Below are 24,346 nucleotides of genomic sequence, written 5' to 3'. Positions count from 1 at the left end.
TTGCTCCCATCATGCACCGCTCCTGTCTGTGACGTGGGACAGCTCAGTGGTTGGCAGCGAGTGACACGTTGCCGGGTGCAGGACGCATGCGCTGTAGGCTGTAAAGCGCATTTGGCACTGGCAGGCTTGACAGCCATGGCGGCGGTGGAAGAGAATGTGAGCGGCCAGCTACTGCCAGACATGGAGTTTATCACCCAGGAACTTGCACGGCAGGACCCCACTGTGCTGTCTGTGGTGGCGGCGCTCGTTGTGGTGCTGCTCAGCCTGGGTGAGTATTGGCATAAATAACAGTATAACCTTGTGTCCCTCCAGCTGTGGCACTACAAGTCTCAGGATTGCCTACAAATCCTGCAGGGCTGAGTACAAGGTGCCATCGGCCTGTGTGATACAGTACCAGTTGTAGCTGAATATGCCTGACAGCCGAATCTAAGAATGAATGAGGAGGGGGCAGTGACCCCACCAGTGAGCCAAGACTCAGCTCACCCATCCTGGGGGGGCGAATGCTGGCGGAGGGGGTCTCTGGATGGGAGCTGAGGAGGGACCTGTGCCTAAGGAGGGGGGCTCTGTGCGACCGAGGGGCAGCGGAGAACGGGGAGGGGGTCTGTGCGCCCGAGGGGCAGCGGAGAACGGGGAGGGGGGTCTGTGTGCACGAGAGGGGGTAGGGTCTGTGTGCACGAGAGGGGGTAGGGTCTGTGCGCACGAGAGGGGGAGGGGGTCTGTGCGCCCGAGGGGCAGCGGAGAACGGGGAGGGGGTCTGTGCGCCCGAGGGGCAGCGGAGAACGGGGAGGGGGTCTGTGCGCCCGAGGGGCAGCGGAGAATGGGGAGGGGGTCTGTGTGCACGAGAGGGGGAAGGGTCTGTGCGCACGAGAGGGGGAGGGGGTCTGTGCGCCCGAGGGGCAGCGGAGAACGGGGAGGGGGTCTGTGCGCCCGAGGGGCAGCGGGGAGGGGGTCTCTGCCTGAGGGGTGGACAGTAGAATTCATGCAGTCATGTATGATTACTTATACGGCACGTGGGTAGGAATCGGTGGCAGGGTCTCTCTTCTGGGCACACAGCTGAGTGTTGACCAACCCCAGGACAGCCGTTCATGACCTGACGAACTCTTGAATATAGGAGGCTTCATTTTGGGGCCCTCTTATAGGGCTACAACACTGCTAGAACCTTTTATAAGGTTAGACACCTTGTTTGCCAGTACATGATTGGTCGTGAATTAGGGGGTGGCTGTGTGGGGCAGGCTCAGCGCCGTACAGCACAGGTGCCGGCTGTGTTACGTAGCCTGCAGCTGCCTCTTAACAGTAGTGATCAGTCAGCTCTCATTACTGCTGTGTAATTGCCTGAATGCCAGTCAGTCTCTACCAGCATCATTAACGTTTCACAATCCTGCTACTGGGATTTTTGCCCCTTCCTCAAGGCAAAACTGCTCCAGCTCCTTCTCGTTAGATGGTTTCCTCTGGTGAACAGCAATCTTCAAGTCTGACCACAGATTCTCATAGGATTAAGGTCTGGGCTTTGACTAGGCCACTCCAAAACATTTACACGTTTCCCTTTAAACCACTTGAGTGTTGCTTTAGCAGTATGCTTTGGGTCATTGTCTTGTTGGAAGGTGAACCTCCGTCCCAGTCTCAAATCATTGACAAAATTTGTTGACGCCACACACTGCTGCATTTTATTGTGTGCAGGCAATCCAAAAATAATCTGCTAAACTCATTGACAGACAGGTTTGGTAAAGTGTATCCCTGTATTTCGCACCACCCATCTTCCCCTCAATTTTTGCAAACTCAAAACAAGCCTTACAATTTTTGTGCATAAGGCTACTTTCACACTTGCGTTTTTTTGCACTGCGTTCGCAGTGCAAACGCGCATAAAAACGCATCATGCGGTTTTTAATGCGTTTTCTTGTTTTTTGCGCATGGTTTTTGCAAAAAAAAGCATGCATTTTTTTTACGCTGACGTGCGCATGACCATGCATACGTCAGCGCTCCCATAGACTTTAAAGGGTTTTGGGTGAATTTTGTGCGCATGCGTTTTTTTGAGACAGGTCGGACGCACAAAAAATGCAACAGGATGCATTTTGTGCGCCCGGGTGCGCACTACAAAAAAACGCATGCGCATACAAACGCGTACAAACGCATGACAATGCGCACCCATGTTGAGTATAGGAAAAAAATGTATGCGCAAAAATGCAGCGCAAAAAAACGCAAGTGTGAAAGTAGCCTAAGTAAAGGCTTTTTTCTGCCCACTCTTTATAAAGGTCACCTCTATGCAGTGTACAGATTAATGTGGTTGTATAGACAGATATTCCAGTCTCTGCTTGTGAACTCTGCACCTCCCTCAGGATTAGCTTTGGTCTCTATGCTGCCTCTCTGATTAATGCCCTCCTCACTCAGGCTGAGAGTTTTGGTGGGCGCCCGTCTCTTGGCAGGTTTGTTGTGGTACCATGTTCTTTCCATTTAATGATAATGGATTTGATGGTGCTCCGAGGATCTTCAGATACTGAGATGTCTTAATACACCCCAACCCTAACTTATCCTTCTCAACAACTTTGTCGCTGACTTGTTTGGAGATCTCCTTGGTCTTCATGGTGGTGTTGGTTAGTGTTGCCTCTTGTTAATGGTGTTTCAGCCTCTGTGGCCTTTCAGAAAAGGTAAAGTGTATATACTGACAGACATGTGACACTTAGATTACACACAGGGGGACTTCCTGTCACTAAGCATGGGACTTATGAAGGTAATTGCTTTCACCAGAAATTTTTAGGGGCTTCATAGCAAAAGGGGTGAACACATACGCACATACCTATTTTCAGTTACTTGATCCCATAAATATAATTTATACCTATATTATTCTCACGTCACCAACTTAGACTGTTTAGTGCTGATACATCACACACAAATCAGATTACAAAAATATTTACACACAGCTTATAATGTAACAAAATAGGGAAAAAGCCAAGGGTGTGAATACTTCTGCGGGCCATTATACCAGTTGCTGGAAAATCGGCAATTGTTGTTTCTTGCAGTCTGTGTCATGGAGCGACAGGGTGTCTAAGGCCATGTGCACACGATGCAGATATGCAGCGTTTCCGCAGCGGATTTTACCGCGCAGAAACGTTGCATATCCGCATTGTGATGTACAGTACCTTTAAAATGAATGGAAAAAAAAAAACTCTGTGTAGACGCTGCAGATTTTTCCGCGCGGTTTTCCTGCGGTACAAAATCTGCAGCATGTTACTTCTTTTGTGCGGTTTTCTATCTCCCCTGTCACCAAATCCGCAGGGGGAAGACCGCAATGGAAAACCGCACAAAAACCGCATGAAAACCGCGTGAAAAATGGAAGAAATCCGCAGGAAAAATGCAGGTCATTTGACCTGCGGTTTTCTTCCATTCTGCACGGAAAAATACGCAGGGCTCAAAACTCCATCTGCACTCAGCCTTATCCTACAACCTCATTATTTTAGTAATTTATTTTCTGCTGACATTTGTGGCTTGGTGGATGGGTGATGCCCCAGTATCCATGTCATGGGGTTTCTTGCTGTACGTATGATTTAGGCTAAGTGCACACGTTGCAGAAAATTTCTGCACAAAAACCTGAATCCCTTCCCAGAAACCGCACCTATTTTTCCGCGGCGGTTTTTGTGCGTTTTTTGCGCGGTTTTGATGCGTTTTTGATGCGTTTTTTACCGCAGCGGTTTCTAAAAGCATGGGAGAAGCCTAAACCGCGGAAAAAAACGCAAAATTAATGTGCATGCTGCGGTTTTTACCGCGATGCGTTTTTTTCGCGGTAAAAAACGCATCAATGTGCACAAAAAGTGCAAAATGCATAGAAATGACTGTGCAGCTTATTTTTAGCGGTTTTATAGCGGTTTTATAGTGAAAACCGCGGTAAAAACCGCTAAAAAAAAACGCTGTGTGTGAACACAGCCTTATTCCTGAAGGCGAGAGTTGTATGTCTAAGATCTCTTTTACAGATGTTCTAACTTGTGGTTCGTCTTCTTTAGTGATCTGGAGATTGCTGCGGGGACGTCAGAGCAGCCGCAGGGCCGTGCTACTTGTGGGCTTGTGTGACTCTGGAAAAAGCCTCCTCTTCTGCAGGGTATGCTGTTCAGCATTGGCATCTTTTTGTCTGTAGCTAATGTAGATCAGGTTTTACCATTGTGAGCTCGTATAATAGCCCTGATGATGAACACGTGTGTGTGTGTGTAGATGTTCAGTGGTTTTAGTTTCTAAGGTCCCATTTAGACAGGCCAGTGATTGAGGTACAAGCGTTGGTAGCACACTGGTTGGTAGATCGTGGGATATATATTTGTGGAAAAAAATATATATCCCACCATCTACCATCCAGTGTGCTTCCCAGTGGTGGGACACCCACCAAACTGCAAGTTGTCTACCCTGTGGATAGCTGATAACTTGTTTTCACTCAACCGTTCCTTTCAATGGGACCCGGTCACCATGTCTTTCTCATATTAGGTAAAGCCAGTACCTTTCAGCCCTGATATACAGCATATACGCTGTATATATGCCCCCAATCCAGCCTGCAATACAAGAGAAAAAACTTTTATTATACTTGCCTATGGGGTGGTCTGGTCAGATGGGCGTCGCTGATCTTTATCTGGGGCTCCTCTCTCCTTGCGATGCATCCATAGTCATCCACACAGTGTCCAGCATCGCTCTCCTCACAGGCGCGTACTTCTCTCTCTGCCCTGTTGAGGGCAGTGTAAAGTACTTGAGTGCCCATGTGCAGGAAGAGGCCAAAGAACGCCGGTGCATGCAAAGGTAGAGAGGTACGCCTGTATAGGAGCGTGACGCTGGACTCTGTGTGTATGATATAGGATGCATCATCCACACGAAGCAAGGAAGACGACATTGCAAGATGAGAGGAGGCACCAGATGAAGACCAGCAATGCCCATTCAACCGGCCGGCCCCATAGGGGAGTATAGGAAAAGGTCTTTTACTTGTCTTGCAGCCCATATTAGGTAATGCTGTACATCAGGGATTACTGGCCTTGCCTCATATGGGAAAAACCTGGTGACAGGTTCCCTTTAAACCAAGGTGTTTTGACTTGTGCTTGATGAAATTACAAACTGAAGAGTAGAAATGGTCTGCAATATTCATCACCTCCTCTATTCAGCAGACCCACGGTGAAGAACTGACTATTGAACTTGCAGGTAGCTGGTCGGCAGTTGTTTCAAGGCCACAATTATGCACAGTAAACACAGAACAAGATGGCACAATATGCTTTTACCTGGTTTTCTACAGTGGGTACGGAAAGTATTCAGACCCCTTTACATTTTTCCCTATTTGTTTCATTGCAGTCATTTGGTAAATTCAAAAAAGTTCTTTTTTTTTCTCATTAATGTACACTCTGCACCCCATCTTGACTAAAAAAAAAAAAAAAAAAACAAATGTAGAAATTTTTGCAAATTTATTAAAACAGAAAAACTGAAATATCACATGGTCAGCAGTATTCAGATCCTTTGCTCAGACACTCATATTTATGTCACATGCTGTCCATTTCCTTGTGAATCTCCTTGAGATGGTTTTAAGGCCCCGTCTCACATAGCGAGATCGCTAATGCGTCACCGATCTCGCCTGTGATCTCGCTACATGTGATACGCAGCAGCGACTGGCCCCCCTGCTGGATACCACTGATTGCGCAGGACAGTCATGGGCCATATTTTTCGGTGTCCCGCTGGCCACCATGCATCGCTGTGTTTTGTCGCTGGATCGTTGCTGCGTCGCTGAAGAAGTCTGTGCCTGTTTGGCAGCTTACTAGCGATTATTTAGCGACGCACCTGCAATCCCTACCAGGCCGTATCGTTGTCGGGATCGCTGGTGCGTCGCTAAGTGAAACAGGACCCTTACCCCTTCATTGGAGTCCAGCTGTGTTTAGTTAAACTGATAGGACTTGATTTGTAAAGGTGCACAGCTCACAGTGCATGTCAGACCAAATGAGAATCATGAGGTCAAAGGAACTAGCCAAGGAGCTCAGAGACAGAATTGTGGCAAGGCACAGATCTGGCCAAGGTTACAAAAGAATTTTTGCAGTACTCAAGGTTCCTAAGCGCACAGTGGCCTCCATAATCCTTAAATGAAAGAAGATATGGTCCACCAGAAGTCTTCCTAGACCTGGCCGTCCAGCCAAACTGAGAAGTCGTGGGAGAAGAACCTTGGTGAGAGAGGTAAAGAAGAACCCCAAGATCACTAAGGCTGAGCTCCACAGATGCAGTAGGGAGATGGGAGAAAGTTTCACAAACTGAACTATCACTGCAGCCCACCACCAGTGGGGCCTTTATGGCAGAATGGCCCGATGGAAGCCTCTCCTCAGTGCCAGACATATGAAAGCCTGCATAAAGTTTGCTAAAAAACACATGAAGGACTCCCAGACTATGAGAAATAAGATTCTCTGGTCTGATAAGATGAAGATAGACCTTTTTGGTGATAATTCTAAGCAGTATGTGTGGAGAAAACCAGGCACTGCTCATCACCTGCCCAATACAATCCCAACAGTGAAACATGGTGGTGGCAGCATCGTGCTATGGGGGTGTTTATTATCACCTGCAGGGACAGGACAACTGGCTGCAATTGAAGGAAACCTGAATGCGGCCAAGTACAGAGATATCCTGGATAAAAACCTCTTCCAGAGTGCTCTGGACCTCAGACTTGGCCGAAGTTTCACCTTCCAACAAGAAAATGACCCTAAGCACACAGCTAAAGTAACAGAGGAGTGGCTTCAGAACAACTCTGTGACCATTCTTGACTGGCCCTGACCTAAATCCAATTGAGTATCTCTGGAGAGACTTCAAAATGGCTGACCTCCAACATTCACCGTCCAACCTGACGGAACTGGAGAGGATCTGCAAGGAAGAATGGTAGAGGATCCCCAAATCCAGGTGTGAAAAACTTGTTGCATCATTCCCAAGAAGACTCATGGCTGTACTAGCTCAAAAGGGTGCTGCCTCTCAATACTGAGCAAAGGGTCTGAATACTTAGGGTGAGTGCACACGCTGCGGATTCATCTGCTGGTTTTTTCCCGCGGAAACGCAGGTAAAACAGCAGGTAAAGTGACCTGCGGTTTTGCCCTGCGGTTTCACACCTCTACTATGTTAAAGGTGTGAAACCGCAGCAGAATCCGCAGAAACAATTGACATGCTGCAGAAAAAAAACCCGCAGCTTTTCCGCAGGTAAAAAACCGCAGCGTGAGCACTGCGGTTTTGAAAACCCCTAGGCTAACATGGTAAAGTACCATGTCTGCGGAACTGCTGCAGTTCTGCAGGGCCAAAACCGCAGCGTGTGCACAGACCCTTAGGTTCATGTGAGATTTCAGTTTTTTTGTTTTTAATAAACTTTCTACACTTCTGTTTTTTTTGTTTTTTTTTGTTTTTTTTCAATCAAGATGGGGTGCAGAGTGTACATTAATGAGAAAAAAAAATGAACTTTTTTTTAATTTACCAAATGGCTGCAATGAAACAAAGAGTGAAAAATGTAAAGGGGTCAGAATACTTTCCGTACCCGCTGTAAGCAGCATTCACAAGTCAGTCTAGAGCCTTGCTGGCAGTGTAAACTTTTCATATGTGTAAAACAAGCTGATTGTGATACTCGCTTTATGGACCCTGTGCCAGATCGCTATGACATCCCATCCAAGATAACACCCTGTGACGTGGTGGTGCTTGGCAGTCCTCATCGTGTAGGGCTGGAGATCGATGGAGTAGAAATGATTCAGAATCGCTTATTATGCACTTTGGTTTGTTTCACATTTAACATGTTACTATGACACAGATGCAGGGTATGAGCGCACCTGGAAAACCTACAAGGGGCCACAGATCATGGAGATTTTAGGATCTCTGTACGAACATTGATCCAAAGAATATTGGATGCTAACCTGTAAGATTTATTTTAACTTTGAATATATATATTTTTTTTTTTCCAGCTCCTAAATGGAAAATTCCGGCAAACCCAAACCTCCATTTCTCCCAATTCCTCAATCTACAGAGGGAAGAATGAGAAGGTGAGTGCTCGGAGGAACATGACCCACCTGCAGATCTTGTGCAGAGGACATTGGGTGTCGCTGTTTCTCACAGGCTGCAATGTTGTCATCATGCAGCACAATGAAGAATATTTAGGCCCAGTTCATTATTTACAATTTCTTCCTTTCTTTCTTTTTTTTTTTTTTTTGCCCCCAAGTCTTCAAAATCGCTATTACTTTCTACTTTTGTTTTTAACCAGTTTTTGTAACTTCAAAACCAAACCATTTATATGATGTAAACTGTCAGGAAGAAAAGGAAGAAAATCTAATGTAAACTGTTAAAGGGGCTGTTCACTCTAAATCTGCTCTTTCCCTCAGTCACGTGAAAATTGCAGCACTTGCTACAATGGTGTCCCGTCCGGTCTGCTAATTGGAAATAAACTCATCTGATTACAGGAGAATTAAGATGATATGCTAGTTCCTCGCCCTCAGACTGCTGCTTCATAAATTACTAAATTTTTCAGATTATAAGATGAATTTTTTTTTTAGCAAGAAAAACTCTTGCTATAAAGTGTACACATCTTATAGTCCAAAGGCAGCTTCCTGTAATTGAGAATGCTGGCATTGTGTGCTTCCCGATTACAGAGCTGCTCTCTCCTCCTGGCCCACACTGATATATATGATCGATGCAGAGCAGGAGAGGAAGCTCCCGGGACATTTAACAGAGACTGGATGTCATGAGCAGCTGAAGGGCCTTCTACCCGACCAGCTCCAGGACTCTTCAGGTCTTGTAGTTGTCACATACCTGGAAGGAACTGCAAATTGTAAATGTGCATGTAGCAGAGCTGTGTGTGTAAATGGGCATGTAGCAGAGCTGTGTGCATATAATACTGCAGAGAAACAGTAATAATAGATCTGTTACTTCCCTATTTTACCCTAGTGCGTTAAAATTATTAATAACGACCCCATAACTTTTCACCACAAGGGAAGTTTTAATTAATAGGAGAAATGTTTTCGACTGTCTACAGTGCCTTGCGAAAGTATTCGGCCCCCTAGAACTTTTCAACCTTTTCCCACATATCATGCTTCAAACATAAAGATACCAAATGTAAATTTTTGGTGAAGAATCAACAACAACTGGGACACAATTGTGAAATTGAACGAAATTTATTGGTTAATTTAAATTTTTGTGGAAATCCAAAAACTGAAAAATGGGGCATGCAATATTATTCAGCCCCTTTAATTTCAGTGCAGAAAACTCACTCCAGAAGTTCATTGTGGATCTCTGAATGATCCAATGTTGTCCTAAATGACTAAGGCCGGTTTCACATTTGCGCTTTATAGCGCAGCGACGGCCTGCGCACGGCCGCCGCTAAGCCCTGCCCCCTGCCGGCTCCCTGCCGGCCCCTTCCGGTCATCGCCGCCTACGAGCGCAAATGGACGCTTGCGAGATCTGCGCACCCTATCTTTAGCATAGGGTGCGCAGATCGTGCGCTGGCCGTGCGCTAGCAGGATTTTGCCATGCGCTGCGCACTTTTGAAGGTAAGCCGTGCGCGCCGAAATGCAACATGCTGCGTTCGGGACGCACCTTCAAAAGTGCGCAGCGCACGATCTGCGCACCCTATGCTAAAGATAGGGTGCGCAGATCACAAGCGCCATGTGCGCTAGTAGGCGGCGATGACCGGAAGGGGTGGGCGGGGCTTAGCGGCGGCCATGCGCAGGCCGTCGCTGCGCTATAAAGCGCAAATGTGAAACCGGCCTAATGATGATAAATATCCGCCTGTGTGTAATCAAGTCTCTGTATTAATGCACCTGCTCTGTGATAGTCTCAGGGTTCTGTTTGAAGCACAGAGAGCATCATGAAGACCAAGGAACACAAAAGGCAGGTCCGTGATACTGTTGTGGAGAAGCTTAAAGCTGGATTTGGATACAAAATGATTTCCAAAACTTTAAACATCCCAAGGAGCACTGTGCAAGCGATCATATTGAAATGGAAGGAGTATCGTACCACTGCAAATCTACCAAGACCGGCCGTCCCTCTAAACTTTCAACCCAAACAAGGAGAAGACTGATCAGAGATGCAGCCAAGAGGCCCATGATCACTATGTATGAACTGCAGAGATCTACAGCTGAGGTGGGACAGTCTGTCCATAGGACAAAAATCAGTCAGACACTGCCCAAATCTGGCCTTTATGGAAGAATGGCAAGAAGAAAGCCATTTCTCAAAGATATCCATAAAAAGTGTCGTTTAAAGTTTACGACAAGCCACCTGGGAGATACACCAAACGTGGAGGAAGGTGCTCTGGTCAGATGAAACCAAAATTGAACTTTTTGGCAACAATACCAAACAATATGTTTGGCATAAAGGCAACACAGCGCATCACCCTGAACACACCATCCCCACTGTCAAACATGATGGTGGCAGCATCATGGTTTGGGCCTGCTTTTCTTCAGCAGGGACAGGGAAGATGGTTAAAATTGATGGGAAGATGGATGGAGCCAAATACAGGACCATTCTTGAAGAAAACCTGTTGGAGTCTGCAAAAGACCTGAGACTGGGACGGAGATTTGTCTTCCAACAAGACAATGATCCCAAATATAAAGCAAAATCTACAATGGAATGATTCACAAATAAACGTATCCAGGTGTTAGAATGGCCAAGTCAAAGTCCAGACCTGAATCCAATCAAGAATCTGTGGAAAGAGCTGAAAATTGCTGTTCACAAACGATCTCCAACAAACCTCACTGAGCTCGAGCTGTTTGCCAAGGAAGCATGGGCAAGAATTTCAGTCTCTCGATGTACAAAACTGATAGAGACATACCCCAAGCGACTTGCAGCTGTAATCGCAGCAAAAGGTGGCGCAACAAAGTATTAAGATAAAGGGGCCGAATAATATTGCACGCCCCATTTTTCAGTTTTTGAATTTCCACAAAAATTTAAAATAACCAATAAATTTCGCTCAACTTCACAATTGTGTCCCACTTGTTGTTGAGTCTTCACCAAAAATTTACATTTGGTATCTTTGTTTGAAGCATGATATGTGGGAAAAGGTTGAAAAGTTCCAGGGGGCCGAATACTTTCGCGAGGCACTGTAAAGCTGGGATGCGTCTCATAGTCAGAAATCTATGGTATATTCCTTGAGAAGGGACGGATAGAATTAAGGGCCTGTCACACTAAGCGATATCGCTAGCAATATCGCTATAACGTCACTGATTTTTGTGACGTTATAGCGATATTGCTAGTGATATCGCTATGTCTGATACTTACCTCCGACCGCTGGTTATCGCTGATCACGCGAGAACGTCCAGGACCGTTTCTCGTCGTCAGCTTCCTGCTGTGGCGACGCGTGGACGCGGGCGGGAGGACGTCAGGATCGCCTCATATGACAGGTAAGTAACAACCCCCGACCGCTGCGATGTCGCTGGTGAGATCCGCCTGTGTGGCAACTCACTAGCGACCACTTAGCGATGCACCAGCGATCCTGACCGCGTCATATCGCTGGTGCATCGCTAAGTGTGACAGTACCTTTAGTGACCCATGCGATTGGCAGACTGGACGTGATGCCGGAGCAGAGAGTGCCTCCTCGTAGCCAAAATTTGAAACTGACTCCTAGTAATTAGTTGATGTTCAACAACCCAGTTATTACAAAATCTGCTGTTGGTACTTTGATTTGGAGATATTAATGTCCTGGTCAGGCTCCTGCTTCTTTGTAATCCCACAGTACATTACTATTCTGTGCCCTAAACCATTACCAGACTGATCAGACTATTGGATGTTAGGGCTTTATGTTCGTATCGCCGATCTCTTCTCCTTGTACTTGTTACTGTATCCACAGAGCTCTAGTTTCACCTTGGTTGATGTTCCCGGTCATGAAAGTCTAAGAATCCAGTTCCTGGACCAGTATAAGACGTCCGTCAGGTAATGTGTGAGATCTTCCATCAAATCCGTCATTCAAATAAACTTAATTTTAGTTATAGAAATGACATTTACTGTTTATTTAAAGGGTTAGTCCCATCTTCGTAGATGGATATTGTCGGATAGTTGTGAATACAAGCACTTTTACAGCCGTTCTTCGGGTATTAGAGCTTGTTTTGTTTTGTGTACATCTCGTTGCCTAGTAAACCGACCGCTTATGTCTAGCTTCTAAGCACTGCCCTGAAGAGGATTAGGAGGCAACGGTGCGCTCCAGCGACCCCAGCCAGCGCTAAGACCATGTACAAGCGCCATAATAGCTTATAGCCACTGTATAGCAGCAATGGTGGTCTTCAAGGCACCAAGCTATAGACAAAAGAAAAGGGTTAATATCTCAAGAGCAGCTAAGCAGTAAATTGCAAAATGTATTTAGAAGAACAATCCAATAATGCCCAACCATGAAGATGGGAATAAACCTTTAAAGGTTTTTTGTTTTTAATTCACTTTTCCGTGGCACAACTGCTAAGGCTACTTTCACACATCCGTCTTTTTGAATCCGACACGATGCGGCGAAAAGTGTGAAAACCGGATCCGGTTTTGTCACATAGAATGTAATATTGCCGCATAGTGCCGGATGGACATGCGGCGCCACCGTTGTTTGCCGGATACGGCAAATATGCGCCGTCCGGCGTCTGCAAAAAACGTTCCCTGCAACGCTTTTTTGCAACAGCTTTTTAAAGTGCGCATGCCCGGACACTGAGTTTTAACCCCACAAGTGCCTGGCAAGAGCGTCTCTCTCGTCTCTGCGTGCATGTCTCTCTCTCCTCGCCGCGGCTGGGCGCTCTCGTCCCCCGCTGCAGCGGCTCCTCGCCGCGGCTGGGCGCTCTCGTCCCCTGCTGCAGCGGCTCCTCATCGTGGCTGGGCTCTCTCGTCCCCTGGTGCAGCAGGTCCTTTAAATGTTGCCCACGCTGTATCAGGCACCGCATCTACATCCGGTGTCACCGCTGCAGGCCAGATCCGGCGGTCCGGCTTTTCGCCGCACCCCGCCGAACCCCTGACACCGGATGTGTGAAAGTAGCTTAAGTTAGCAATTGTCTGCAGCAGTGATGTTTGCTGTAGTCCTGATGTCGCCAATGCAGTGACAGCTAACGCCAGAGCAGGTGCTGGACCGGGGGAAGGCAAGTGCTATCTGTGTTTTGTTTTTGAAATAGAATCCAAATATTTTTTGAAAGCAGAAAAAAAGTTTAATAAAAATATCTTAATAGCATGTGGCCACAATAATGTGATCATCTCTTCTCTACTCCTGCAGGGCTATGATTTTTGTAGTGGACAGTTCATCCTTCCAGCGTGAAGTGAAGGAGGTGGCAGAATTTCTCTACCTAATTCTGACTGATGCTACGTTGTTGCGAAACAATCCCCAAATTCTGGTTGCCTGCAACAAGCAAGGTGAGTCGTTTTCTAAATGTGCAGAAAGGCTTAAACCTTATTCATACTTTAAGTAAACCTATTGCCGCTAGAGACGATGTTTTCCTGCAGATATAGGGTTATTCTTCAGGTATATAGCATTTAAATCATACGTGGCTGGCTTATTGGAGCTGTGGCTACTCCAGCCATTAGGACGGTGCACGGAGTGGTCATCTCTTAACACCACCGTCACTGCGGCTGTAGTCACTCCCTAGAACATTGAGCGCTCACTCTGCACATGCTGTAAAGCAGGCTATCCGTTAATCTGCCGGGGAGTGATTACGGTACATTTGTGATAACTGTATCAGCTCTTTAACTGGAAGCGAGCTGCCACATAGAGAATATAACTTATTTTTCTGGTGTTAGCCACTTCACCAGTAAGACAGACAAACCTGATTTACCCTATTTTGCGGAATATAAGACCCACCGGACCATAAGTAAGACACATACCTAATTTTGGGATGGAAAATAGGAAAACGTTTTTAAAATGGTGGTCCATCTTGCAGTCCAAATTTACGGTAGCTTACAGGCAGTGCAGCGGAGTCACAGGAGGCAGGGTCGCTGCAGCGGGCCCTGAGCTTCAAGAAAATGTGGTGAGGCAGGTGCAGGGTCCCCACACTGCTTAAGGAAAATGGCCGCCTCCAGCGGCGCATGCGCTGTTTGATATCTTGGCTCAATGCCTCACCACCGACCTTTTCTTGAAACTCCGAGCCCACTGCCTCACACCACAGACACCCTTTTCTCCCAGCATTGGAAAGCAGCACTGCCTCATTCCTGTTGCCTGCCTGCCTTCTGTAACCCCTTTCCACTGCCGTCCCCCCTACCCCCACACCCGGTAAGCTATATTCGGACTATAAAACAAACTTGGGGGTGGGGCAGGGGTATTGCCGTGTTTCATAGTCCGCAGAATACTGTACATGCTATTGGTATTTAGAATCACCTTTACACCTGCAGGCACAATGTGTTTCTAGAGGAGACATGGTCCCTTTAAAGTGTACCTATGACTGTCATTTTTATTCCAATAATTAGCTATTTCGTGCCTACATCTTTTCTTCTAAATTAGGAGTGATTTAAAAAAAATAAATAAATAAACAGAACATTAAACTAACATCTAAACCTGAGTCTCCAGCAAGAGCCAGGTCTGGACCTTTTCAATCTCGGGTCCCCACAACCCTACATTGCAGCATTTGGTCTCAGAACACAAAATCTCACACTTTAAACTACTTCAGGTCCCTATAACCACGATATATACAAGTGCTTCTCACAAAATTAGAATATCCTCAAAAGTTAATTTATTTCAGTTCTTCAATACAAAAAGTGAAACTCATATATTACACACAGAGTGATCAATTTCAAGTGTTTATCTCTGTTAATGTTGATGATTATGGCTTACAGCCAATGAAAACCCAAAAGTCATTATCTCAGTAAATTAGAATACTTTATAACACCAGCCAGAAAAGTGATTTTTAAATCCAAAATGGTGGCCTACTGAAATGTATGTTCAGTAAATGCACTCAATACTTGGTCGGGGCTCCTTTTGCACCAATTACTGCATCAGTGCAGTGTGGCATGGAGGCAGGGCCGGCGTCAGCACCCAGCGTACCCGGGCAAGTGCCGGGGCCCTGGCGAGACGGGGGGGCCCACTCGGCACCTGAACAAGTTTTTGTTTTTTTTTTTTTAAATCTATAAGTTCAGGGTCGGTCCCCCGCTCTCCGCCCAACATCATACTGACCACTATCTTTTTTTTCCTGTGAGAGCGCGTGGTCCACACATTACCGCTCATTAAGGTCATGAATATGGACGCCACTCCTCTGCCATAGGCGTGGCGCCCATATTCATGACCTTAATGAGCAGTACCACGTGACCGCACGCTCTCACAGGAAAAAGTTACCGGCGCCTGGACTCAGGTGATCGGCGTTGAGAATGAGCGGCTGCAGGGCCCAGGAGGGGAATGAGCCCAGCCCCCGGGGAGATGAGAGTGAGCCGGGCGGGGGGAAAGAGCCCAGCGGGGAAGATGAGTGTGTGGGGGGGAGATGAGAGTGAAAGGGGGAGGAAATGAGCCTAGCGGGGGAGATGAGAGTGAGCGGGGGGGGGGGAAAGAGCCCAGTGGGGGAGATGAGAGTGAGGGGGGGGGGAAATGAGCCCATTATTCTCTATGGGGCATTATATGGGCCCCATTATCCAGTATGGAGCAATATACACTCACTGGCCACTTTATTAGGTACACCATGCTAGTAAGGGGTTGGACCCCCTTTTGCCTTCAGAACTGCCTCAATTCTTCGTGGCAGAGATTCAACAAGGTGCTGGAAGCATTCCTCAGAGATTTTGGACCATATTGACATGATGGCATCACACAGTTGGCGCAGATTTGTCGGCTGCACATCCCTCATGCGAATCTCCCGTTCCACCACATCCCAAAGATGCTCTATTGGATTGAGATCTGGTGACTGAGGAGGCCATTTGAGTACAGTAAACTCATTGTCATGTTCAAGAAACCAATCTGAGATGATTCGAGCTTTATGACATGGCGCATTATCCTGCTGAAAGTAGCCATCAGATGTTGGGTACATTGTGGTCATAAAGGGATGGACATGGTCAGCAACAATACTCAGGTAGGCTGTGGCGTTGCAACGATGCTCAATTGGTACGAAGGGGCCCAAAGAGTGCCCAGAAAAAATTCCCCACACCATGACACCACCACCACCAGCCTGAACCGTTGATACAAGGCAGGATGGATCCATGCTTTCATGTTGTTTACGCCAAATTCTGACCCTACCATCCGAATGTCGCAGCAGAAATCGAGACTCATCAGACCAGGCAACGTTTTTCCAATCTTCTACTGTCCAATTTCGATGAGCTTGTGCAAATTGTAGCCTCAGTTTCCTGTTCTTAGCTGAGAGGAGTGGTACCCAGTGTGGTCTTCTGCTGCTGTAGCCCATCTGCCTCAAAGTTCGACGCACTGTGCGTTCAGAGATGCTCTTCTGCCTACCTTGGTTGTAACGGGTGGCAATTTGAGTCACTGTTGCCTTTCTATCAGCTCGAACCAGTCTGCCCATTCTCCTCTGACCTCTGGCATCAACATGGCATTTCCGGCCACAGAACTGCCGCTCACTGGATTTTTTTTCTTTTTCGGACCATTCTCTGTAAACCCTAGAGATGGTTGTGCGTGAAAATCCCAGTAGATCAGCAGTTTCTGAAATTCTCAGACCAGCCCTTCTGGCACCAACAATCATGCCACGTTCAAAGGCACTCAAATCACCTTTCTTCCCCATACTGATGCTCGGTTTGAACTGCAGGAGATTGTCTTGACCATGTCTACATGCCTAAATGCACTGAGTTGCCGCCATGTGATTGGCTGATTAGAAATTAAGTCTTAACACACAGTTGGACAGGTGTACCTAATAAAGTGGCCAGTGAGTGTATGGGCCCCATTATCCAGTATGGAGCAATATATGGGGCCCATTATCCAGTATGGAGCAATATATGGGGCCCATTATCCAGTATGGAGCAATATATGGGGCCCATTATCCAGTATGGAGCAATATATGGGGCCCATTATCCAGTATAGAGCAATATATGGGGCCCATTATCCAGTATGGAGCAATATATGGGGCCCATTATCCAGTATGGAGCAATATATGGGGCCCATTATCCAGTATAGAGCAATATATGGGGCCCATTATCCAGTATGGAGCAATATATGGGGCCCATTATCCAGTATGGAGCAATATATGGGGCCCATTATCCAGTATGGAGCAATATATGGGGCCCATTATCCAGTATGGAGCAATATATGGGGCCCATTATCCAGTATGGAGCAATATATGGGGCCCATTATCCAGTATGGAGCAATATATGGGGCCCATTATCCAGTATGGAGCAATATATGGGGCCCATTATCCAGTATGGAGCAATATATGGGGCCCATTATCCAGTATGGAGCAATATATGGGGCCCATTATCCAGTATGGAGCAATATATGGGGCCCATTATCCAGTATGGAGCAATATATGGGGCCCATTATCCAGTATGGAGCAATATATGGGGCCCATTATCCAGTATGGAGCAATATATGGGGCCCATTATCCAGTATGGAGCAATATATGGGGCCCATTATCCAGTATGGAGCAATATATGGGGCCCATTATCCAGTATGGAGCAATATATGGGGCCCATTATCCAGTATGGAGCAATATATGGGGCCCATTATCCAGTATGGAGCAATATATGGGGCCCATTATCCAGTATGGAGCAATATATGGGGCCCATTATCCAGTATGGAGCAATATATGGGGCCCATTATCCAGTATGGAGCAATATATGGGGCCCATTATCCAGTATGGAGCAATATATGGGGCCCATTATCCAGTATGGAGCAATATATGGGGCCCATTATCCAGTATGGAGCAATATATGGGGCCCATTATCCAGTATGGAGCAATATATGGGGCCCATTATCCAGTATGGAGCAATATATGGGGCCCATTATCCAGTATGGAGCAATATATGGGGCCCATTATCCAGTATGGAGCAATATATGGGGCCCATTATCCAGTATGGAGCATTATATGGGGCCCATTTTCTGTATGGTTTTGTATGGAGCATTGTATGGGCCCATTATTCTGTATAGACCATTATATGATGCCCATTATTATGTAAGGAGCATTATATGAGGACCCTTTTTGTGTATGAAGCAATATATGGGGACCAATATTCTGTATGAAGCAATATATGGGGACCATTATTCTGTATGGAGCATTATATGGGGCTCATTATACTGTATGAAGCAATACATGGGGCGCATTATTTTGTATGGAGCATTATATGAGGCTCATTAATCTGTATAAAGCAATATTTGGGGCTCTTTATATTGTATGGAGCATTATGAGGCCCATTCTGTATGAAGCAATATTTGGGGCTCATTATTCTGTATGGAGCAATATATGGGGCCCAATAAACTGTATGGAAGACTATGTGATGCCCAGAATACTGTATAGAGTGCTTTACTGTCTGGTCTTAATTGAAAATCCCCACTAGGGCACGCACTGTGCTCTGCAAGGATTTGCTGGTTTCTGAGCTATTGTAGAATTTACAATAGATATCACTCATGTAATGTAAAAAGTAAGTGATATCTTTGGCTTTGTACTATATCTATATTTCTTTGCCGTATCTGTGCATCATGAACTGTGGTACATGTTAAAGGGGCCCACTGAGACACTTTCGCCCGGGGCCCACAAAAACCTGGAGCCGGCCCTGCATGAAGGCAATCAGCCTGAGGTGTTATGGAAGCTCAGGTTGCTTTGATAGCAGCCTTCAGCTCGTCTGCATTGTTGGGTCTGGTGTCTCCAATCTTCCTCTTGACAATATGCCATAGATTCTCTATGGGGTGAAGGTCAGGTGAATTTGCTCGCCAATCAAGCACAGTGATACTGTTGTGTGTAAACGAGGTATTGGTACTTTTGGCAGTGTGGACAGGTGCCAGGTCCTGCTGGAGAATGAAATTTCCATCTCCAAAAAGCTTGTCAGTAGAGAAAGCATGAAGTGCTCTAAAACAGGGTTCCCCAACTCCAGTCCTCAAGGCCCACCAACAGGTCATGTTTTCAGGATTTCCTTAGTATTGCCCAGGTGATAATTGCATCACCTGTACAATACAGGGGAAATCCTGAAAACATGACCTGTTGGTGGGCCTTGAGGACTGGAGTTGGGGATCCCTGCTCTAAAATGTCCTGGTAGACGACTGCGCTGACTTTGGTCTTGATAAAGTACAGTGGACGTACACCAGCAGATGGCATGGCTCCCCAAACCATCACTGATTGTGGAAACTTCACACTAGACCTCAAGCAGCTTGGATTGTGTGCATCTCCACTCTTCCTCCAGACTCTGGGAGCTTGATTTCCAAATGAAATGCAAAATTTACTTTCATCTGAAAACAACACCTTGGACCACTGAGCAACAGTCCAGTTCTTTTTTTTTTTTTTTCCTTGGCCCAGGAAAGACGCTTCTCTCCAGCAGCAGTCCACTCCTTCTCCTTGTGAATCTCCCCGGTTATCCCGGTTGCTTGTGCACCTTTCTCTACCACACTTTTTCCTTCCACTCATCTTTCCATTAATATGCTTGGATATAGCACTCTGTGAACAGCCAGCTTCTTTAGCAATGACCTTTTGGGGCTTGCCCTCCTTGTGGAGTGTGTCAATGACTGCCTTCTGGACATCTGTCAAGTCAGCAGTCTTCCCCATGATTGTGGAGCCTACTGAAACAGACTAAGGGACCTATTTAAAAGCTTAGGAAGCCTTTACGGGTGTGTGCACACGCTGCGGATTTGGCCGCTGCGGAACCGCAGCAGGGTGTACAGTACCTTTATAGCCTATGGAAAATGAAAACCGCAGTGCAGACGGTGCGGATTTTTCCGCGCGGTTTTCAATCTGCAGAAAGAATTGACATGTCAATTCTTTCTGCGGATTCCGCTGCGGTTTGCCATCTCCTCCATTGAGGAGATGAAAAACCGCAGGGCAGAACCGCAGAGCAATCCGCAGGTAAAACCGCAGGTCTGTGGGTTCGAATTGCTATCCAAACACCTAGATGAATTCTTTTAGAGGTCTTGTTTCAAAAATGGGGTGATTTGTGGGTGTTTCCGTTAGTTTGCCACCTCAAGGACTCTGCAAAAAGTTTACTATTGACATAAAGTATCATGAATAAGAAGCAATCTCAAAATCCCTTAGAAATGTTGAAGCTTTCCAGAGTTATCTCATTCAGGGGCACAGTCACTTTTGGTCAGATTTGACAAATGTACCAGTCATTAAGGGATTAGACTTCTTTTTTCCCAATGTGAACAGTCGGCTGTAAGCGATATGATTGTCTGCATTCTTTTTAGTTATTTCTTTAGGACAAAAATGGGTTATAGAACTTGATTTTATAGACCGGTTTTAACAATGTTTTCCCTCTTAACAGATATATCCATGGCCAAGTCGGCTAAACTTATACAGCAACAGCTGGAGCGGGAATTGTAAGTGCATCCATGAGTATTTCTAAGGTTGGGCTCGCAGATATGTGGTGTGCCTGGGTGTTTATAGTCCATGTGCGGTCCAGAAGTACCGGTATGAAACGATGGATTGTAATCACGCTGTGCCAGTGGATCTGTGTGTGAATTGGCCACATTGAATTTCAATGTAACTAGTTCCTGGCGTACAATTTCTCTTCCCGCGCAATTTGGACATGGCGTTAGACCATCTCTTGTGTTGGAAGACTGGTCCTTCATTAAACAGCCCTTTGAATTAATCAAGCTCCATGTAAAGCTTTATTTCCCTTGTGGTGTTGCTGCAGGAAATGGAATAGTTAGACTATGTCCCCACGTTGTAGAAATGCTGCGGAAATGTCCGCAGCAGTTCCATAACTCCCTAACGCGGGTAAAACGCATGCGGAATTCGCATGCATTTTCCCACAAAAGACAAGCGTTTTTAGCTTCCAGAATGCTAGCGCTTTACTAAGCGATTTGAAGCATCACTTGGAAAAGTGTTGGTCACACTTGTCAAGCATAGTAAAAGTTTGAATGTTAAAAATAAAAAATAATGAAAAATATTGTTCTCACCTTCGGACGGCTCCCAATGTCCTTAGCGGCGCTCCTGGTACGTTCCGTTCCCAGGCGTGCTTTGCGTGAGGGACCTTTGTGACGTCACAGTCGCGTGACCACTACGTCATCTCAGGTTATTCGCGCAATGCATCCCTGGGAACGGAAGATGCTGGCAGCGTGGATGAGAGGCGAGAGGACTCCGGGGTCCATCAGAGGGTGAGTATATCCCTATTTTTTTTTATTTTAATTCTATTTTTTTACAGGAATATGGTACCCAGGGCATGGGGGGGTAGAGTCTTCTCCTTCAGACCCTGGGTACCATCTGCACATGTAGCGCTCACTTCACGTATGGTGAACATACTGTAGCTACATGTGTAAAGTGAGCGTTTCAATGTAATCTTATGGCGGCGGGATCGCCGCGATTCCGCAGAAATAATGGACATGCTGCGGGTTTTACCGCTATGCGATTCCACAGCGGAAAAATTCGCAGCATGGGCACAGCAACTATGGAATCCCATAGAATTGGGAATGCGTTTAAGCGTTTCAGCTGCGGCGGAAACGCTTAAACGCAACGTGGGCACACAGCCTTACTGTCAAGATTCTCCATGGATTACAGCAGGAAAACCATTCACGATGAGTTTATTGCCACAAACCCTAGGGTTTGTCCTAACCCTTTTTAAAGGGAATCTGTTCACCAAGTTTTTGCCACCTAATCCAGGAGCTCACCAACACAAAAAGAGGACCTAGAGATCCTCCAAAAAATTTAAAAAAATCACAGCAGAAAAAAGGCAGAGATGCTTACCTACCCAGGCCTCCAAACAAATGCACTGTCAGGGTGCAGTGCACCTAATCTAGGAGCAGCACAATGTACAGGCAAAGATCCTGATTCCAGCGATTGTCTTAGTTTATATAATGTTTTGCTTAAAAAATAGTAATTTTATCAATGTAGGACTAGTAAACCTGCTGCCAGGAAGTCCTCCATATTCCTGAACACTGTATAACCCCGCCAATACCACCGATTGGCAGCTTTCTGCCTATGGACAGTGCACACAGAAAGCTGGTGATCAGTTGAGGGTTATACAGATCTCAGCATTCAGAGAACTGCAGCAAGCAGCCCAGTAAGTGATAATGTCACTGGAATCAGGGTCTCTGCCCCTACATGATGCTGGTGTCAAAAACCAAATTAAGGATCGACGTTAGTAGTTAAAACTTTTTACGGTTTGAAAGAACGACTTAGAAGGATTTTGTTGTTTTGGCCAGTGTTTTCCTTGATCTGTTTTTGCTGTTACCCAGCTTTCTCAGACTTTACACTAGTAAGATGATCTCGCTATGTAATGATGCATCTTGCTTCTAAGTGGGTGGAAGGTAAACTTCCTGTAGTGGCCTTCAGATCTGGTGCAGACGCTGTACCTGGACCAAGCAGTAGATACACTGGGGACTGAAGGAATAGATGGGAGGTTGTGTGCCAGGTAATAACCTGTGGTGTCCTTCTCCTTTCCCTTTTATGATAGGAATACCCTGCGTGTCACCCAGTCGGCAGCTCCCAGCACCCTGGAAGGCACCAATTCACCAGTAACCACACAGCTAGGAAAAAAAGGGAAAGACTTTGAATTCTCCCAACTTCCTCTGAAGATTGAATTCCTGGAGTGCAGCGCGAGAGACGGCAAGGAAGAGGAAGGGGAGGCACATCTAGGCAACATAGAAGGATGGTTGGCAAAGTTGGCCTGAGGAAAAATGGCTTATAGACTGACTGAACTCCATTATATGTTATGTTTCTGCATTGCTGTGAAAAAAACAGGCCATAAAGATCGGCGATGTTCACACGAGTTCTGATAAGGGGCCGCGGTGAAGTCAGACACTGCTGATTCATTAGGCGATTCACACCTCTGAACCAATCGGTAGCATCTGACAAGTGACGTGTGTTTCTTGCCACTAATCTCACTTCAGTCGAGGATTAGGGTACGTGCACACGCTGCGGAATCCGCTGCGGATTAATCCGCACGGATTTTGCAAAAACCGCAGATAATCGGCAGGTCCAAAGACCTGCGGATTATCTGCGGTTTTGCCTGCGGTTTGGTCCTGCGGATTCACTATCTCCACAATGGTGGAGATAGGAACCCGCAGCGGTTTCCGCAGAAAGAATTGCATGTCAATTCTTTCTGCGGATTCAAAACCGCAGCAAATCCGCGCGGTTTTTTCCGCAGCGTCGGCACAGCGTTTTTTTTTTCCCATTCAAATGAATGGTACTGTACACCGCAGCTAAAACTGCTGCGTGTCCGCAGCGGCCAAAACCGCTGCGGAAACGCAGCGGAATCCGCAGCGTGTGCACACAGCCTTAGAGTAAGATTTGACAAGTGGTTGTTGCCCCAGCTCGGCCCAATTTGTCAGAGCTGAGCAAAAATCAGCTAAAAATGTTACCGCTTCCTTGAGTTGGGCCAAAATATTGCAACTTTACAAAGCTTTTTATGACAAAATTTGAAGCCAAAGTATTTTTTCCCTTCTGCCAACTATTTGTCTAGAAATATCATCAGAGGCTCTTAAAGGGATTTCTAGAGCTGTGGTCACTGTGTAGTGTCAATTCGATTGTATAGGAGTTGTGCTGCTGTTCTCATCAATTGCCACGACACGGTGCTCGGATCTGTGCTGTGTCACTAACTACACTGTAACATCAACCAGCGATGTAACGGGTGATCGGTCAGGTTTTGGGACCCCCATCGATATGATATTGGTGACTTTTGCCAAGGAAAGATCATCAATATCTAACAAGTGGACAACCCCTTGAAAGCACGCCTGATAAAGCGAAAAAGCTATCATGGTTTTTTATGAATAAATGAGTTACAGAATTTCTGCTGCCTAGAATCTTAGCAATTACAAGGTGCGCACATGTCTATTGATAACCTGTATGAATATAATTTTTTTTTTTTTTACCAACAACACATTTGTATTTAATAAAATGTAGTTGTGCCTCCAATCGTGTAATGTGCAGTTGTTGGAGACCCGGCTAGTAAGGGTGATGGCCCGTGTGTCACCAAGCCCTGCGTTCAGCATACACCATGTGTGACTACACAGCGGCTTTATTATGCTGCTACATTGACGATATTCTAAGGGAATGTGCAACAAGCAAATGGCAAAAAATCCAAACCTGCTGGCATATTTTAGTCTTGACATCACAATGGTATCTCATTCCCTTTCATCATGTTACAAGCAAGCACGCTTGTGCCAAATCAAGTTACCGTATTTTTCGCTTTATAAGACGCTCCGGATTATAAAACGCACCACAAATTTTGAGGCGAAAAATAAGAAAAAAATATTTTTTAATAAAATGGTGGTGCCTCTTATAATCCTTGCAACTTATTGCTTACCGGGGTTGGTGGCTGCGGTGTAGCGGGGTTCCAGGCTCGCTGCTGGAGGAGGCAGGCGTGGAGTGATACTGCAGGCCGCATT

The 24,346-nt window shown here is 46.1% G+C and overlaps 1 protein-coding gene across 1 annotated transcript; it reads left to right on the top strand.

The window, feature by feature from the left end:
• SRPRB (SRP receptor subunit beta) lies at positions 1-23,873 on the top strand. Its single transcript, XM_073576538.1, has 7 exons — positions 1-268; positions 3,993-4,087; positions 7,923-8,000; positions 11,795-11,877; positions 13,181-13,317; positions 20,284-20,338; positions 22,414-23,873. The coding sequence occupies exons 1-7, from the start codon at positions 136-138 to the stop codon at positions 22,628-22,630; spliced, it is 798 nt and encodes a 265-aa protein (XP_073432639.1). The 5' UTR covers positions 1-135; the 3' UTR covers positions 22,631-23,873.
• Positions 23,874-24,346: the final 473 nt, after the last annotated feature.

This window comes from Dendrobates tinctorius, unplaced genomic scaffold, assembly GCF_039654945.1.
Source record: "Dendrobates tinctorius isolate UK_male_01 unplaced genomic scaffold, ASM3965494v1 ptg000049l, whole genome shotgun sequence".
In the NCBI taxonomy this organism is placed as follows: Eukaryota; Metazoa; Chordata; class Amphibia; order Anura; family Dendrobatidae; genus Dendrobates; species Dendrobates tinctorius.
The sequence above is the reverse complement of the archived record's forward strand: the minus strand, read 5'-3'. Positions and strand labels throughout refer to the sequence as shown.